We start from the raw sequence: 17040 nt of genomic DNA on the forward strand, positions 1-17040 counted from the left end.
GCAGTTCCGGAGTTTCCCTTCGTCCACTATAGTGTTGTTAAAGATACCTCATTAGTCCCACTCCCAAAGTAGGAGGCAACAGCTCAACATGAGGCGCACGCGGATTTCTTCGACGAATATCCCTTATCGTTGCCTTGTGAGTAGCCGGAACATGTCACGCGGTTTCTTCAAACTTCATCTCTCGTGCGCAGTCAGAAACTGCCGTAGCGTATTGATTGAACCAACCTGACAGATTGAAGTTGTCGTCTATATAATTTATTCTCCTCTACCACCGTTACTTCACTCAATCCAATCGTGGGGATCATCCCCTATCATCTGCACATTTCTGTAACAGTTGTGCAGAAGTGGAAAGGGCGGACCACAAACCCCACGAAAATCATCGTGGCCGATATCCCGGAGTCCGAAGCAACGGCACCCGTATCTTCGCCTTAAATACATCATGATATTTCTCAAGTTGCTGGCGTCGTGGTACCCGACCCACTGCGTCTCCCTCACCGCAAAGGTGGCGAAACGTTCCGAGCTCACGAAAGACCAATTTCCCGGACAGATCTCGCTGTAGGAGAGCATTCCTGGAGTCCCCGAGTACTTCCCTGGCATCCCAGGGCCGATCACGGAAGCCCCAATGTGGTGGTGCTCTTTACTTCGTAAGGTGAAGGTTAATCCCTGAAGTGGAAGTACGGGACAGATCTTGTAGAAATTTCTTCTCCCCAACTCTTTCTTGAGTAGCCTGGGGAGCACCGTTATATCTTCGTTGCTAACAGGAAAGACGGCTCTCGATAGTGTATGGTTATGATCGCTGAACATGTCAACCAGCAGAAAATCGGCAATCTTTCCCAGTTGCGCTACGTCATATGAGATCCGTTCAGCTTCTGCATGCGGGAGCAAAACGGAAACGGAGAGTTTCCTCCGGTGGGAAGCACTCTTCAAGTGTTCCACCAAGCCGTTGAACTTCCACTTGTCATTTCTGTGCAGATACCGCCAGTTGATGATAATACCGTCAAATTTCCTCCTCAGAATCCAACGCAGAAGATTCTGTGAGAAGGACCTCACGATACCAGTATCGCTCACAATGTCCTGGAACGTCCTCCAGTCGTCTGTCGTCTCGCCCACGCATAACAGGAACTTCACTCTGTTATGAAGATTTCTCAGTGAAACAAAGGTATCGAGTCCGCCTTGTTCCACATCAAATATTTCCTCAGTTGCTCTGATGGAAAAAGAACTATCGATGCCGACCGCGTAGTACACGATATGCGTGCAAAGACCCACTGGAATGTCTCTCAGCTCCAACCTGATCTGTAACTTTCTTTTATACGTCGTATGATTATAGATGCAAAAGATAAGGTGATCTGGAGGGAGACGTTTCTGGTGAGGAGTCGTAGCCTTGTCTCCAGGACGTCGTGGAGATCCCACTGTGGACAAGCGAGGTGCCGTAACATCTACGGCGCCCGCTACAGTTGAGACTGTCTTACTTATCAGATCTGTTGATGTCTGAACGATTCCGCTCCCAGTAGGGGCGGCTTCGGAAGGTTGCAGGGATGCAACAAGAAGCCTGCCACGGGGGTTAGCCAAACATTCCTTCCGAGGACTGTTCTGGTAGATGATTTTCTTGAGGACAGGCTGGAGCGTCGTGTCGGAGGTCCGGTAGACGAAGAGCATTCCAAGCAGGTACATGGCGAACACGACGAAGATGACGAAGCTGATCCGCGTCACGTATAACATTGTGTTAGATTTGACCATCTCGTCCTTGTAGTACTTCAGGGACTGGTCTTCGTCCACGGACGTTCCGACGAACTCGGAGAAAGATTGGGACATCTGCTCGGACATGTTCACGATTGCCTCGACGTCGTTTCGAACGCTACGCGGTCCAACAGCAATGAGCCCACGAACCGATTTCTTCTTCTTCTTCTTCTTCTACCAATGAGATAATGGCCGTGAGCCACTAAGGGAGATTGGCCAGGACAAAAGGGGCGTGAGATGTTTGTTTATGTTTGTGCAGTAATGATGGGAACTAAGGCCAAGTCGGATCCAAGTATCTTATGACATATATGACATGTGATGACTAATGCAGGAACTGGATATGCACGTATGTAGGAATATGCGTATGACGACTATGCAGGGCCAAAAGGATGGCTGTATGAATGTGTGTGTGGTGGTGGTGGTGGTGGTGGTGATAGGGCTTGCCGTTGTCGGCCTCACGTATGTGGGCAACGTCACGACTCACGCCCTGGGGGAATGTGCGTCCTGGGCCGACTTCTAAGGGAACTGTGCCGACATATGTCTGAAAGCGTCTGAGGAAAACCCAGGAAAAAGCCCAGACAGCACAGCCGGCACCGGGATTCGAACCCGGGTACCTCCCAGTCTCCAATGTGTGTGTACGTGTGTGTGTTCTTCTTCTTCTACCAATGAGATAATGGCCGTGAGCCACTAAGGCTTCTTCTTTCTCGGCGCATTCACTGGCATTGGTTACGTGCTTCAACAGCGAACACGAGAGGGATAGAATAATTTGTCCGTCTTGACACAGTTTCTTCCTTCCTTCTTTTGCATGCCGTTTTGTCTTCATATTTCGACTGTGTGAGATATTTCGAGGGTTAGTATTATATTTATTCTCGTTCACATTGTCTGGTAAATACGGTAATAGTACAGCGGCGGCTAACAAACGCATAATAGACAGCGCTATATCAAGGCCTCAGAACATCAGTTCTCTCATATCAAGGAGTGTTGCGCAATCATACAAGATAAATTGTTTAAGAAACTAGTTCCATAATTAAGACTTTGCAAGATTCTTGGCATATACAGGGTGTCCTCCCAGCTAAATGCGAACATATTTTAAATATATGTATATATATATATATATATCACTTTTTACGAGATGAAATCAATTGCAACACAGCTAGGGCTCCGAGTTTTCAGAGTTTTCATTTTGGAAAATTTGGAGGCTGTTTATCGGAGTTTTCAACTTTTCAACAATTCGGAGTAGTTTCTGGGAGGATTAAAAAGTCGGAAAAATGAACGGCGCCGATTTCGGAGTATTTCGGAACTGTCTTCGCAGAGACAATGCAAGCAAAGAAGTGCAAGAGTGACTGAGACTAGACCACACAATATAGCGCATGGATGTTTTACTACCCAGAGCTACTGAAGTACAAAGAAGCGTATTTGCGCCATCTAGTGAAGACGGGGATAACCCTCTCCTGCTCCTCAAGGTCATACGCATGCGCATAGGCCATTGTGAAAGGCGAGGAGGATACCAAGGCGGAGGAGGCTACTACTTCTGAACCCCTTTTCTTTTCTTTTTTCTCTTTGTTGTTGTTGTTGTTGTTGTAGTTCAGTTTGAAGTCGACAGTCGAGTCGGCCGACAACGGCGAACTCTTTCACCAGCACCACCACGAGTCCCTAGATCTGTGGTACAGCTCCGGTCAACCTTAATAATAACACTGGAAAAACTTCCGTCTCATTTTCCAGCACGATAACAGCCACCCTTGGAGCACTGGAGGAATGTTATGTGAACAAAATCCTTGCGTTAAACTGACAGAATAATTTTCTTTTTCAATTAAGATTCGCTCATGGCCCCAAGGGTTGCTGTAATCGCGCTCGGGAACGAGACCACATTTTTTTCCAGTGTTATTATTAAGGTTGACCGGAGCTGTACATCCATTAAATTACCCCAGCATCGGCCAAACTACACAATGTTTTTATTTGAATCCTCCGCAGGGGAAATCTGGAATATGCTGCCTTTAGAAATATGCCAAACTTCAACATTCTGTACCTCTAAAAGTATATGGTATCTGAAATACGTGTGTACTTATTTTTTTTTTTTTTGTGCGTGCTGATTTGTTAGTGCGTCATTTAACTAGGCAGCTAAACGCGACTTTCCACGTGTATCGGTTCGCAGTTTAGTACGCAATTATCAGCTCCTGTGGCATAGCGGTTATGGGATGGTCGCTGTCCATGCTGAGACTGGGACGGGTTCGCATCGCCGCACCGGCTGTGCAGTCTACGGTTCCCTGTGCGTTTTCCGGCAGACTTCTCAGACAAATGTTGGCACTGTCCTCCTTGATGTCGGCCCAGGACGCATACAAACCCCCTGTCCCCCACTACTCCTTGTTGTGCTCTCTCCATCCGTCCACGTCCGTAGGCCACTCATATAGACACAGTTGCTTCGCGGCGCTAACACTGAATTAGAAAAAAACAATAGCATCAGGTAAAAGAGAGAGGGCGCAGACAAGCTATGGTGCATACTGAAGGCTGGAACCGCAGACAGGGAGACGATAAAATTTATCGGCAAAATTTTGTCGTCTCCGTGTCTCCGGTTCCAGCATTCAATAGCATCAGGTGCTTTGCGTATCACATTTTCGGAACCGTTGTCGTAAGGACCTTCCAATCCTTCTACATCCCTTCTAATCCTTCAAATAATGTCTTCTAATCTCTCCAATCCGTCTAAACATCTATTCGCTCCGAGATCGAGCAGTGTCGGCGCGCTGCGGAGAAACGATGAACTACCATTGTGTGGATGCGTCGTCTGCTTTTACACGTTTATTCAGTGTTTACTGCAGTAAGTGGAGCATTGGAGAACCGGAGAGTATCGTACCAGTGTCCTTCCGATGAATATATACTAGGATTACGGAAAAGAACTATCAACTCCGAACATAGGCCCACGTGTTATCCACACTAGAAGGGTGACAGTTTCGCCCCCTATAGGTCGATCTCGCAGCGAATAATGAACCGGGACCTCGCTAAAGAAACAAACGAGGAAGAGCGGTGATGACGCGACGCGGATGCCAAGGCGATGCTATCGCATTTAAAAAATTCCGTATCCCCCAACGTCTTCTTCCAATCATCTTAGTCAAAAACACGAGAATGCGTTATCTCAATTCGCTCATGGCTCACATGTGCTGATTACTTTGATATAGATGAATTATGACGCAGCGTTCCTACTAGCACCATTATCTCTAGCCATTTTTTCTTCTTCTTCTTCTTCTCTGTTCGGTACTATCGTACCCGTTCCAAATGAGTGGTGCCCTCCGTCAGGTTTGACGCTGCATGGGCCTGCAGTGCGTGCCAGTGCCATTTCATTGACTGCTCTCAACCGCCGGGGCGGCACAGTCCTGTCAAGTTCTGAGAAACTCTGTACGATCTGCGTCGCATTGGTGTCCCTCCCCCCCTGTAATTTTCCGTAAGTTTACTTTGACTCATTGGTTAATTTGTCCATCGTGAGCAAAATGGTGACGATAGATCGAAGATGACAGTTGACGAAAGGCACGCAAATGTCGGTATAATCTGAACACTGTAACCTCGCTTGCAACCCAACGTCACACCACCACCACGCAAATGCCAGCTGTGGAAGTGGAAGCCATACTTTTCTGATAGTTTCGTGCGTGCCGTGTTCGTGTGTGTACGCGTCCCGATTTATCTCAAGACATTGCTTGGGCCTAGCTGAGGCTTCCAGAGCAGCACAATGTACTGAAAGTCGAGTGCAATAGGGGTGGACGGGTAGATGGAAGGCCTTGAACAGACTCGTGAAAAGAACATTGATAAGACACATACCGTCCAGACCATATTGCACTCGACTTTCAGTACATTGTGCCGCTTGGGTTCAGTGTCATGTTCGTCTTGATTGTTTTGTCAGCTTCTGCAATTTACGTTACCGCGTGTTGTAGGAGGACTGTAGAACGGCAGCTTGCGCCGTCGGGGGAAAGTCGTTGAGAAGTTGCGCCGTTGGCTGCACAAATAGAACGGCAAAAGGGAGCGGGCATCCGGGTTTCTTAGGGACCTCAGGCAAGAATCAATCCACTGAAACAGTTCGGAAATAAGCGAAATGAGAATGGTGTACGATATTGCAAAAAGTTGTAGAGACAATGGGTAGTTTTTGGACTATCGTTTCCAAGTGGCTTGAAGCTCCGATGTATGAAAGGGTGGTCACTGCGCATGCTCTTTTGCGTATGCTGTGGGGTGGTCTTTTGAGAAACTGCGACCATTCACATCCATATTCTCAGAGTGCCTATAGCCTAACTGAATGGCTCGTTTGCCCAGATGGCTCTCTTGCGCGGAGTTCTTGATATTGTTCCGCCTTTTGTTCCGCAGCCTTCGATTCTGCGGAACCCGCAATGTCCACTACAGTCGAAGGGCTGCGGAGATCCGTCAGGATCAAAGAAAAGTTGACTTCACAAGCCAAACTATCTTCAAATGAAAATGAAGGTTAGTGAAATTTACCCCATACGCAGTACAAAGTGATTTAACTCGTACTTGTATCAAAGTGGATTATCTCAAAGAGCGGAGAGACCGGACAGGTGGTGAGACAGTGTAGGATGCCATTACGAAGGCACGCCCGAAGGACAGATGTGAGACCGAAGTACAAACAAAGAACACATCAACTCAATCGTTACACGTTCCCCCTATACTTGCCAATTATGCAGACTTGTGCCCGTTACCAAAATTAAGGAACTAAATACTGTTACTTCGGAAAAAAGTAACTACATACGTTACTCGTTACCAGCGTATAAAACCAAGGAGTTCTCGTTACTCACGGGTAAAGCCGACAAACATGCCGTCACTTGCCTTCAACTCAGAAGCGGATACTCGAAATTTGTCGTCCATCCTTCGTGTTCCGTGTCTATATCAGTTTGCCTGGACCTTCTCCCGAAGTGGGGGTGATCGGATATTATGAAAACAGAAGAAAAAGCACCTGTTTCAGTGCCACCAGTCACCAACGGTTCCGAAGTTCCAAATAAAGTTGTTGTTGTTGTTGGTTCCGAAACACAGACGAGGGGCTGCGTCATAACTTAGCGCTCAGAAGCTTAGCAAAGACAAGGAAAGGCTAGAAGTCGAAATGCGTTTCTTTTTTTTTTTTCTTTTTCTTTTTGTAGCCATAGCATAATTGGTGCCCGTTCTTGGGAAGGAGTGATGGTCGGAGATTACGGAAACTGAGATTACGATATTCGTTCGGTTAGAACGTTCAGATCTTTCGAAAATAAATTGAAAGACCACCTCTTAAACAGGGCGCACCAAGGAGAGTAATAGATATTTCCCCTGTACAGTAACCTGTTCTTCATGCCAAATTTGTTTACCGTATATGCTCTTCATGCAACAACACCAATAAACCACTCTGCATCTATGAATATACTCTTTTCACGAAATGTTTCTTCTTCTTCATTCTTTCTTTATTTCTTATCTCAAGCTACTAAATTATTGATGTATGTTATGTGAACGCAGTTCTTGTACTTTTAACCTCTGAACTGCCACAGTCTACTTTTTAATATATTATACTTAACTAAGTTTATTGCACTTTCTGTATAACCTTCATATAAATGTATAGAGCTGTTAATTCACGTTGTAACTAACACGTGGTGCCATACAAGCTTGCTAAAGACCCCAGTCCGTATAATAAAAAAAGAATACAAGCTGTGAAGGAAGACACAATTGATGCTCTGAGGCTGGAACACACACAGGGTGTCCCAGAAAACGTACGTGTCATTGAATTTTGATTAAAAAACAACGCCACATAGAATCATGCGGTCAATGGCATTTATTCTTACTAGGTTTTGGCTAACTCCTCATGTGAATGTCACGTAACCTAAGTTTCATTATGTAAATTTTTGCGAACTGAACTCGGAAATGTGCCAAGTACAGGTCACTTTTTTTCCCCACCAATGTGAAGAGCGTGCCGAACATACTCAAACTAATGATAATTGACAGGAATATGGGGTAGCTATCATATCGAAAGAAAAAAAAAAGAAAGCCCAAAATCACGCTAGGCGGGGCTCGCAGAAGATAGCGCGCGACGAATTTTTGAGCGAAATCATTGAGTCCGACGAAAGGGGGTTCGAAACCCAGCCCACACCGGCATGGTAGAAAGAGATAATACAGACTGCGTCGGGCTTCGGCTGGGATACCTTCCCTCTCCCAATTTCAGGAACTGTCACTTTTTCTACTATCACTTTGTGGGCTGGGTTTCCAACCTCCTTTCGTCGCACTGAAAGCGGACTCAAAAAGTCCTCGTGCGTTATATATTCAAGTGTCCCGCGAGAAGCGCGATGTTCGGTCATTTTTCCTGATGGGATAAATCCTGAATGTCACAGGCAATCATCGTGAATTTGAGTAAATTCGGCACGCTCTTCATGTTGATGGGGTAAAAAAGTGACCTTTACTTGGCAAATTTCGGAGTTCAGTTCGCAAAAATTTACGTAATTAAACTTGGGTTACATGACATGCACATCAGGAGTTGGCAAAAGCCTAGTAAGAACAAATGCCGTTGACCGCATCATTCTAGGTGACGTAGCGTTTTTATTAGAATTCAGTGACACGTACGCTTTCTGGGACACCCTGTATGTGACGGAATCTATGCATTCAATTGATTTTGGCCTTTCATTTGCTTTACCTACGTCGCTGGCAGATCGTCTTGTATGTACTTTACACGTTACGTCACGCCACGCTGCGCATTGCAGCCCGCACACGGCTGTACACACGTGACACACGTGCACACGTCGTGTACCATGCATTGGGCAGGGTGGACCTTAATTCAGTGTCACGACATTAAAGGGACTATGAAACGATTTTTTTCTTCGTTTCGTTCGAAAGAAGACATTTTTCTGAGTCTAGAACCGAAATTTTACTTTCGTCGCCCGAGCGGATTTCTCGGGAGCGAATTTAAACGGAGCGGCGAAGGGAGGACAGCTAGCGCCGCGCCGCGGCGAGCTGCCGAGCGGAGACACAACGGGCAACTTGACGCGACCACGGCCGGCTCAGCAACACGTCATCGTGACGTGTTGCCGAGCCGCGGAATCCCGCCAGGAGCATGCGCCGTAGGATCCCGCGTATGCGTTCATCGGGAGTGGAAATCTCCATGACAGCAGCTTTCGCGTGATCGGCAGATTTCGGCAGTGGCGGCAGCCATAGCGCGAGCTCGCGGCATTACTTGCCATTGTGCAACACCGGTGACGTAACGGGGAACCGAAGTGCGGTCCGTACAGTTACACCATCGGCAGGGAAATATGCGCGGGAGAGGAGGAACGCGGAAGAGACATTTCCAGCGCGCGCTCCTCGCAGAGTGGAGCGATTTCGTCCGGAAAAATTTGTGGCATATTAGTTTCTCTGCGGGAAGAACAGTTTCCATCGAAAAAAAGTATGGGGGTTCGGGAAATTTCATAGCCCCTTTAAGGCCTGTGCAGCACGATGAGAATATATACAGTCTCCCGGTAGTAACGAAAGTGGCAGATATTACATTGACTTTCGTTACTACTGGGAGACGGCATATAGTCTCATCGCGCTGCTCAGCCCTTGTCATGACACTGGGTTAAGGTGTTAAGGCCTTGTCTCGCGACGAAAACCCCCAGCTACTATAGATCTGACATTGGGTGCTGGAAATTCATAGTCACTGGTAATTGTTTAAACAATGAATGAACTGGACCTGTGACATATAGTTAAACTAAAATTGTCCGGCACGGCATTGTTTGTTATCCTTGCGCCAGGGAAATCAAATGAAAACCTACATCGCAGGTGCCCCTGGCAACGCCGAGGGCAAACTACCGGGGCCAGAGCTACTACTCGCGTTGGTGTAAACGTGGCCGACGTGGTAGAAATTACCACCGGTGTTGGGCTACTTCAACTTCAAGGTAGGAAAAAAACAGTCTCGATGACGAAGAAACAGAAGAGTCAGGAAATGAATGTTGAAGATGATGAAAAGGAGTCTACAGGGAGTAAGACTAAGAGTCGTCCCCTGCAAGATGTATCAAATGCCGGCAAGAAAAAGACTCAACGAAGTACTAAGTCCTCGCAAGCGAATAGAAATGTTGATTGAAACCTTTTTATTGCAGCATTTTTACCTTCGTTTTAAATATTGAAGCAGTAATGGTTCGTGTGAGGCCAGGTATATACGAGTTAATAAACGTGCTCCAGTTGTGACTAGCGTCTGTTCTTTCCGTAAAGGTTGCACATTGACGACATTCCTGCCTTACCCATTACAAAGTTAAGTCGGTGAAACGACTTAGGCAGTTTGATTTGCATTTTCCGATTTCGGGATCGAGGCAGTGCCAGTGAAAAACAGTATATAAAACATACGCAGAATTGCGACGGCATCAACGTCAAACTGTTCAAGATAACCCTACCATTTATAGCAGATATACTTCATGATCTATTTAACCACTCATCTAACCTCTACGCCTCAGTAGTGATCATTTAACCACTGCAGGGACAACGCGTTCACAAACCGACAGGAAAGCAGGAAGCTAAGCAGGAACGCACCGGCCAATAGCGACGACTCCCCCTAGAGTTGCTGCGGAATGCCGCCAGGGCGTGAGATGTCGCTGCAGGAGCGATGCGCAAGGCGTATATCTACTTCCTACGACGCGACCGCCTTCACGCCAATGTCGTGCCCATCCAAAAAAGCGGATCTTGATGTTGAAAACTACAGGTCCACCTCACTGACCTTTCTCGTATGCAAGGTCCTTGAGCGTATAATTTGTGTTTATGAATTATTTGGAGCACAATAATAACTTGTCTAGTTAGCAGCACGGTTTCCGTAAGAACTATTCCTGCTATTTCCCGGTTATTTTCCTTAGACCTCCATAATAGCCTGTATGATCAGAAGGGTAATCGTGCTACAAACGCACCGCACACATGCTGGAAATCCGACCGCCAGCAGCCCGACCCTTGTCAATATCCCCTCGCTTCCCACGGCCACAGCGCTATAGAAACCGCCTTTCAGCTCCATTTTATCTCTTCTCGCACCTAAAACAAATCCAAAGGCATACTAAGCGAAAAAAAAAAAATTTCCTTTACTGAATAGAATATTTATTTCGCTTGTCTACGAAATATTCACAATATGACAAAACCTGACCGAACACACGACCACATCCATGGGCCAGTGACAGCCATCGACACTGCTGAAAAAATGGCCGCCGTGCTTGCGCCGAGGCTCCTCCGCACGACGGCACGAGGGTACGAGGCTTCTCCGCACCGTTGGTTATGGATGTGTTAACCGCTTACAAACTTGTCTACGAAGCAGGACATAGGCTCGGTCTCCAATGGGTTCCCGCCAATTGCGGTGTCGAAGGCAATGAACTGGCGGACAGCGCCGCCGAAGCAGCTCTCTCGTCTCGGACACGGACGCGTATTGCACTGCTGAGAGGCGACCGGCGGTCCATACTTCGAAGCCTTGTGACTCCTCTGGCTACCCGCCAACGGACCGCCGATATACTACCCCCCGCCATGCTGAGCAGAGTTGACCCAGCGCTCGCTTTCCGCATGCCAGTACATATCTCTCGTCAAGACGCCGCATTGTTCATCGAACGCGCCTCGACGTGGCCTTCACAGCACAGTGGCGCTACCGCTTGCTGTTGAAGATCCCGAGCACATTCTTCTCCATTGCCCACACTACCACCCTTCCCGCTCCGTACTCTCCGCCTCCCTCAACGAGCTAGACTCTCGCCACCTCTCCCTCACAAAATTGCTTGGCCCCTGGCCGCATCCAGTTCACCAACGCTCTGCCCTCAAGGCTCTCTTCGCCTTTTTGGACACCACAGGACTTCGATCCCCATTGTAACGGGACCCATTACTTCATTCCCCGCTTCACCTCCAGCAATGGGGCAGAGTATCGCCCCCGGCGACGAGACTCCACACCCATCATCCTGAAATAAAGTTGTTGTTTGGCCGCCGTCCTTTGGAAACAAAACTTGACATGACCCTTTACCTTTTTTTTTCACTTATGCTTTTTTCAATTAAACTGTGGTTGGCTTGTTGTGCTATAGTGCGTGCCATAAAACATGCCAAATTGAGTGACAGACAAATACATACCTACGGCATCACACGATTGTTGAGCATTTGGCCCCCCTAATCCTTTGGAAGAGTGACTAAATGTGCAGTGAGCAATTGTTCGGGATCCTCTCCACGGGCGTTGCAGTTACATATTACAACGTTCAGTAACGACATATAATTTCCGAAATATGACAATGGCCTAGGGGGCTAGTAACCAGGAACAATATTGAACAGGTCGAACTTGAAAAAAAAAATAAAGAAAAAAAAGGAGCCTCTTTTTCTACACAAGCACGGCTCGACCACCGTGTCATGCACAAAGACGTAAGTAAAGCAACTTGGAAAATGAGAACTTGCAGGAAAGGGTATATAAGTTAGATTACTATAACTACTGACCTTTGAAAGTATTCGAAGGATAACGACGTACACCCAAAAGTATTTAGGATACGGCACTGGAATGCTCTCTATTCGAGTTACTTTACTATAGTTAGGGTTCCACGTTATCGGTTTTTATTCTTGGGCGGATTCGACGTACGTTTTTCGATGTTGATTGATTTTCATGAATGGGCGTTTTTCGATGCTTTTTCTGGCGTGTACATTGTTTGCCCGACAGCTATCGGCGAATAGAAATCACAATGTAATTGCTGCACGATGCTCATTAAACATGGCGTCGTTCGCTGCGGTGACGTTTTACTGCAAAAGAGGAAGTAAACAGACATTTTTCACGACCATCGTATTTCTCTATGGTTTTCTGTTCTGCAGCAACAACGTGCAGGACATGTGCAGCAATTTATCTCTGTCATCGGTCCTGGAATGTCCTTCTGTATTCGGTGTTTTTCGATTAAAACCGAAAACGAGGAATCCTAACTATAGTCTGTTTCTGCGCGATGTTGTACAGTCATTGAGTTTTCCACAAAGGTAGCATAATAACTAAGTTCATTAGACGAATGCTGGAGATCTCGAAATTCTTGAGAACAAACTTTGGAAAGATACCTTCCAATTTTCTCAGAATAGAGACATACACAAAATATAAACCTATTTTCTGTATATGCGTGGTACATCTACCACATTTTGCAGTGGAGAGGCCATGGCGGCCCACCTCACGTAATGATGTTAGCACGAATGTCCTCCGTAGATGAGCAGGTTAATTTTCACCTTCGGCTCAATGTGTACTGAGGATGCCGCCTGTATATAGGTGGTGTATAGGGGTATGTAACGACATTTGTAACGGCTGTAACAACGGTCATGACGAGTTCTCAGAAGTGGAAAGTGGTCTTCATTGCGTACCGCTAAGGGGCGGAAGAGTCAAACACTTTTATCGTTAAGCTTCCACCACACCGGCAAACTTGGACAACTGGCACTGATGATATAGCACAACGGTGGCAAGGACGCAGCTGCGTGTTTGCGACAATCGTCGTAGTAACTCTGATCAGCCTTAGTCACGGTCACGGTCAAACTGGACACAAGCAACCCTGGAAATACAGAAAGAGATAGCCAAGGCGAACACGTTCGCACTCTTTTACAGAGAGAAGGCATACCTGATACGAGGAGTCTTCACGGCGCGACTGTGGCACCTGTCACACGTGAGCGTTCCCCCTTGCTCTGTTGTCCGTTCACTGCATTCAGCCCTCATCAAATTCTTCTGGAGTGATAAGACACATTACGTCGCACGCCAATATCTTCATTGTCCAACTTTGCGGGGTGGATGGGATTTACCCGAAATAGGTGCAGTGGCTAAAACCCTAGCACTGCGACAGGTGTTGCGTATAGCAGATGCACCTGATCATCCGGCTGGAAGACTAATGGCATACTGGATGGGGCCCCTCGGCAGAGCTGTCTTACCTCGGTCTTCATTGAACATGTCTTCTAAAGCGGAAACTCCGGCTGCTCATTACGCCGTTATCCTCGGTCACTACTCCACAATACAAGGACTAGAAGGCGTCGATGCCAAAGAAACGCCTCCAACAAAAATATCAGAGATGCTTGTTATTGCCCACATTCAAGACGAACCCCGTCTCGGATACCTCTGGGGCGCAGTCGCGCCGCTATGGCTGCCAAGTTCTGTTCAAGATCTACGATGGCGCACTGCCTGGGATGCACTACCAACGCGGGATCGGCTGAGCCGTTGGGGAGTCTCTCGAACGTCCACCTGCGTGCGATGCCGAAAAGAAGAATCCGCAGTGCATGTTTTCCGTGAATGCCCTGTGGCCCGCAGAGTATGGTCAATACTATCTCGAAAATATCGCTTGCGGCTCCCTGCTGGGCTTCAGACAAGATCGTACGGTGCAACAGAAGGCAAGCTTCGGATTCTGTTCACAGCCATTGCAGAACAAGCTCTTTGGAAGGCCCGATGCAGGGACACCATACAGTCCAGGCAGTGGTGCTCCGTGATGATGTTGGTCGACTGTGTTGGAAGTGAGGTGAAACAGTTCCTCGAAAGACAGTTGCTGATGACGGGTGAGACAGCATTTTCGTCTGCGTGGACTTGTGTCAACATAGTCGAGGTTGCTAACTCCCGGGTGAAACTGTTAACAACTTTCTAGCAAGAATGGCATAACTTCAGTGCTTGCAAACGTGCACCGAGAAAGGGAATGGAACACAAGGGGAAAGGTCATTTTCAAGGCAGAGGCATGCCACCCTCGTGTATATAGTCGGCGATTGATTTTCATGTGTGACACTTAAGTAATCACTGTGAATAAAACCTTTTCAGAAAAAAAAAAAACAGCCTTAGTCGCTGGGCGAGAGTTGGTATTCAGAATGCTGTTCGAGTCTATTTGAGATGCTGCAGGAAGCCTGCCCCTGTGGCCCGCCTTCCATTTGATGCCAATACACTCTCGTTAGGAGTTGGCGATACAAGGAGTTCGTATATGTTTATGGAGGAGAGTAAACTTTTTACACAAAATGAGAGGAAACATGACTATGACACAAGAAAACACGCACAAACAGCAATGGACGGTAAGTGAGAGCTAAAAGCTATGTACAGAACAAAGAACAACCAAAACACTAGCAGTGGCTAAAGTCAGAAACCTAACTTTAGGGAACAGTTATCATATCAAGCACATGGGTAAATCAAACCAAACAAGATGCCATAAGATGAGAAGTTACAAGAACTGGAACAGGAACAGGCATCACACAGGTGGTATCTACAAGGGTATGTAAACTTTTGTCCATGAGACCTATCACTGCTTCATGATTATATGGCCACTAGCCAACACGAACAAGTTCCAGTGGTGCTTCCACCGCTTTCGGAAGTTCACGAGACCGATAGATCTCAGCTCGTCCTGGAGCCGAGCTCGTGGGGCGATCCGGCACGCGAGCAGCAAGTCCACGAGTGTCGCCGGCTGTGCCCCGTACACAGCACGTGTCCTGGCGCATCAAAGTTGAAAGGTCACCTCGGCAACCAGGAGCACGAAGGCGGGTCGCTTCCGCTCCGGCACGGGTACTGGGTCCAGAAACTGCGTCGTGTCGGACGCGACCGCGGGGAACTGATACAAGTCGGCCACCTTCCTCCACATGGCCGTCTTTGGCTTTGATGCAGACGAAGACGGCGTGCTGATGCGTCTCCACCGCCCCGCAGGTGACGCATGTACGAGTCCCAGCGTGAGAGGCCAAAGCTGTGCAGCCTTGCTCGGACCGGCATTAGCATTAGACCAGCTTGCTCGGACCAGCATTAGACGAATGCTGGAGATCTCGAAATTCTCGAGAACAAGCTTTGGAAAGATACCTTCCAATTTTCTCAGAATAGAGACATACACAAAATATAAACCTAACTTTTCTATATATGCCTAACGTTACCTTTTTATTTTACCTTACACTTTTTTTTACCTTACCTTATATATAACCTAACCTTTTCTATATATGCGTGGTACATCTACCACATTTTGCAGTGGAGAGGCCACGGCGGCCCACCTCACGTAATTATGTTAGCACGAATGTCCTCTGTAGATGAGCAGGTTGATTTTCACCTTCGGCTCAATGTGTACTGAGGATGCCGCCTGTATATAGGTGGTGTATAGGGGCCAGTGATTTCCCCAGAAATTCACTGCTAGGGGGGTGCCGAGCTTTCAATGGGGGGGGGGGGGGCTGCTTGGTGAAGGTTCCACTTACGGAATTTTTCATAGACACGGAAAGAATCGTAGCACAATGGTGACATATCTGCACAGCTTTCCCGTTTTATTTGTACATGTTATTACATTAGAACACAGTACAGTAGAATACAGATTCATTATGGACGGCATTTCAATTCGATGCATAATCACACGACCGGCAAAGAAAAAAGCCTAGCACATTGTCTCACGAAGCTCCTAGCAACCAACGATGAAAACCTTAGACGAAAAAAGCAGAATACTTCGCCTGATTGAGTTGGGTGCAAATGGTTCTTGATGATCCACATTGAGTTTGCGTGCCCTCACGCATTTTTGCTCGTATAAGCGCGTAATATATGCATTGAACAGTCACTTTCAAATGATTTTGGACAAATGCATGGTACGATCATCTGCATGACTGTGGTCCTACAGCCCAAGTTTGACCGTACAAGATGTAATTCGCTGCGGCGGACTCACTACCAGAACGTGTTGGTGGCCGAGCTGGGTTGGGTTACCTGAGAAATTTCAGGGGGGGTGTTGCAATAATGCAGGGAGGGTGTACACCCCCCCTGAGGGGGGTGTAGGGAAATCCCTGATAGGGGTATGTAACGACATTTGTAACGGCTGTAACAACGGTCATGACGAGTTCTCAAAAGTGGAACGTGGTCTTCATTGCGTACCGCTAAGGGGCGGAAGAGTCAAGCACTTTTATCGTTAAGCTTCCACCACACCGGCAAACTTGGACAACTGGCACTGATGATATCGTACAACGGTGGCAAGGATGCAGCTGCGTGTTTACGACAATCGTCGTAGTAACTTTTGTTAGGAGTTGACGATACAAGGAGTTCGTATATGTTTATTGAGGAGAGTAAACTTTTTACACAAAATGAGATGAAACATGACTATGACACAAGAAAACACGCACAAACAGCAATGGACGGTAAGTGAGAGCTAAAAGCTATGTACAGAACAAAGAACAACCAAAACACTAGCAGTGGCTAAAGACAGAAACCTAACTTTAGGGAACAGTTATCATATCAAGCACATGGGTGAATCGAACCAAACAAGATGCCATAAGATGAGAAGTTACAAGAACTGGAACAGGAACAGGCATCACACAGGTGGTATCTACAAGGCTATGTAAACTTTTGTCCATGAGACCTATCACTGCTTCATGATTATATGGCCACTAGCCAACACGAACAAGTTCCAG

General features: G+C 47.1%; 1 protein-coding gene and 1 long non-coding RNA gene across 2 annotated transcripts; one reads left to right on the forward strand and one right to left on the reverse strand.

Moving 5' to 3' along the window:
- Positions 1-239: 239 nt before the first annotated feature.
- LOC135375150 (chitinase-3-like protein 1) lies at positions 240-1887 on the reverse strand. Its single transcript, XM_064607877.1, has one exon. The coding sequence runs from the start codon at positions 1822-1824 to the stop codon at positions 280-282; it is 1545 nt and encodes a 514-aa protein (XP_064463947.1). The 5' UTR covers positions 1825-1887; the 3' UTR covers positions 240-279.
- Positions 1888-4983: 3096 nt separating this feature from the next.
- Positions 4984-9894, forward strand: LOC135375151 (uncharacterized). The gene is made up of 3 exons (XR_010417168.1): positions 4984-5170; positions 6079-6192; positions 9490-9894. It is a non-coding gene; the product is annotated as an uncharacterized LOC135375151 (long non-coding RNA).
- Positions 9895-17040: the final 7146 nt, after the last annotated feature.

This window comes from Ornithodoros turicata, unplaced genomic scaffold, assembly GCF_037126465.1.
Source record: "Ornithodoros turicata isolate Travis unplaced genomic scaffold, ASM3712646v1 ctg00000829.1, whole genome shotgun sequence".
Classification (NCBI taxonomy): Eukaryota; Metazoa; Arthropoda; class Arachnida; order Ixodida; family Argasidae; genus Ornithodoros; species Ornithodoros turicata.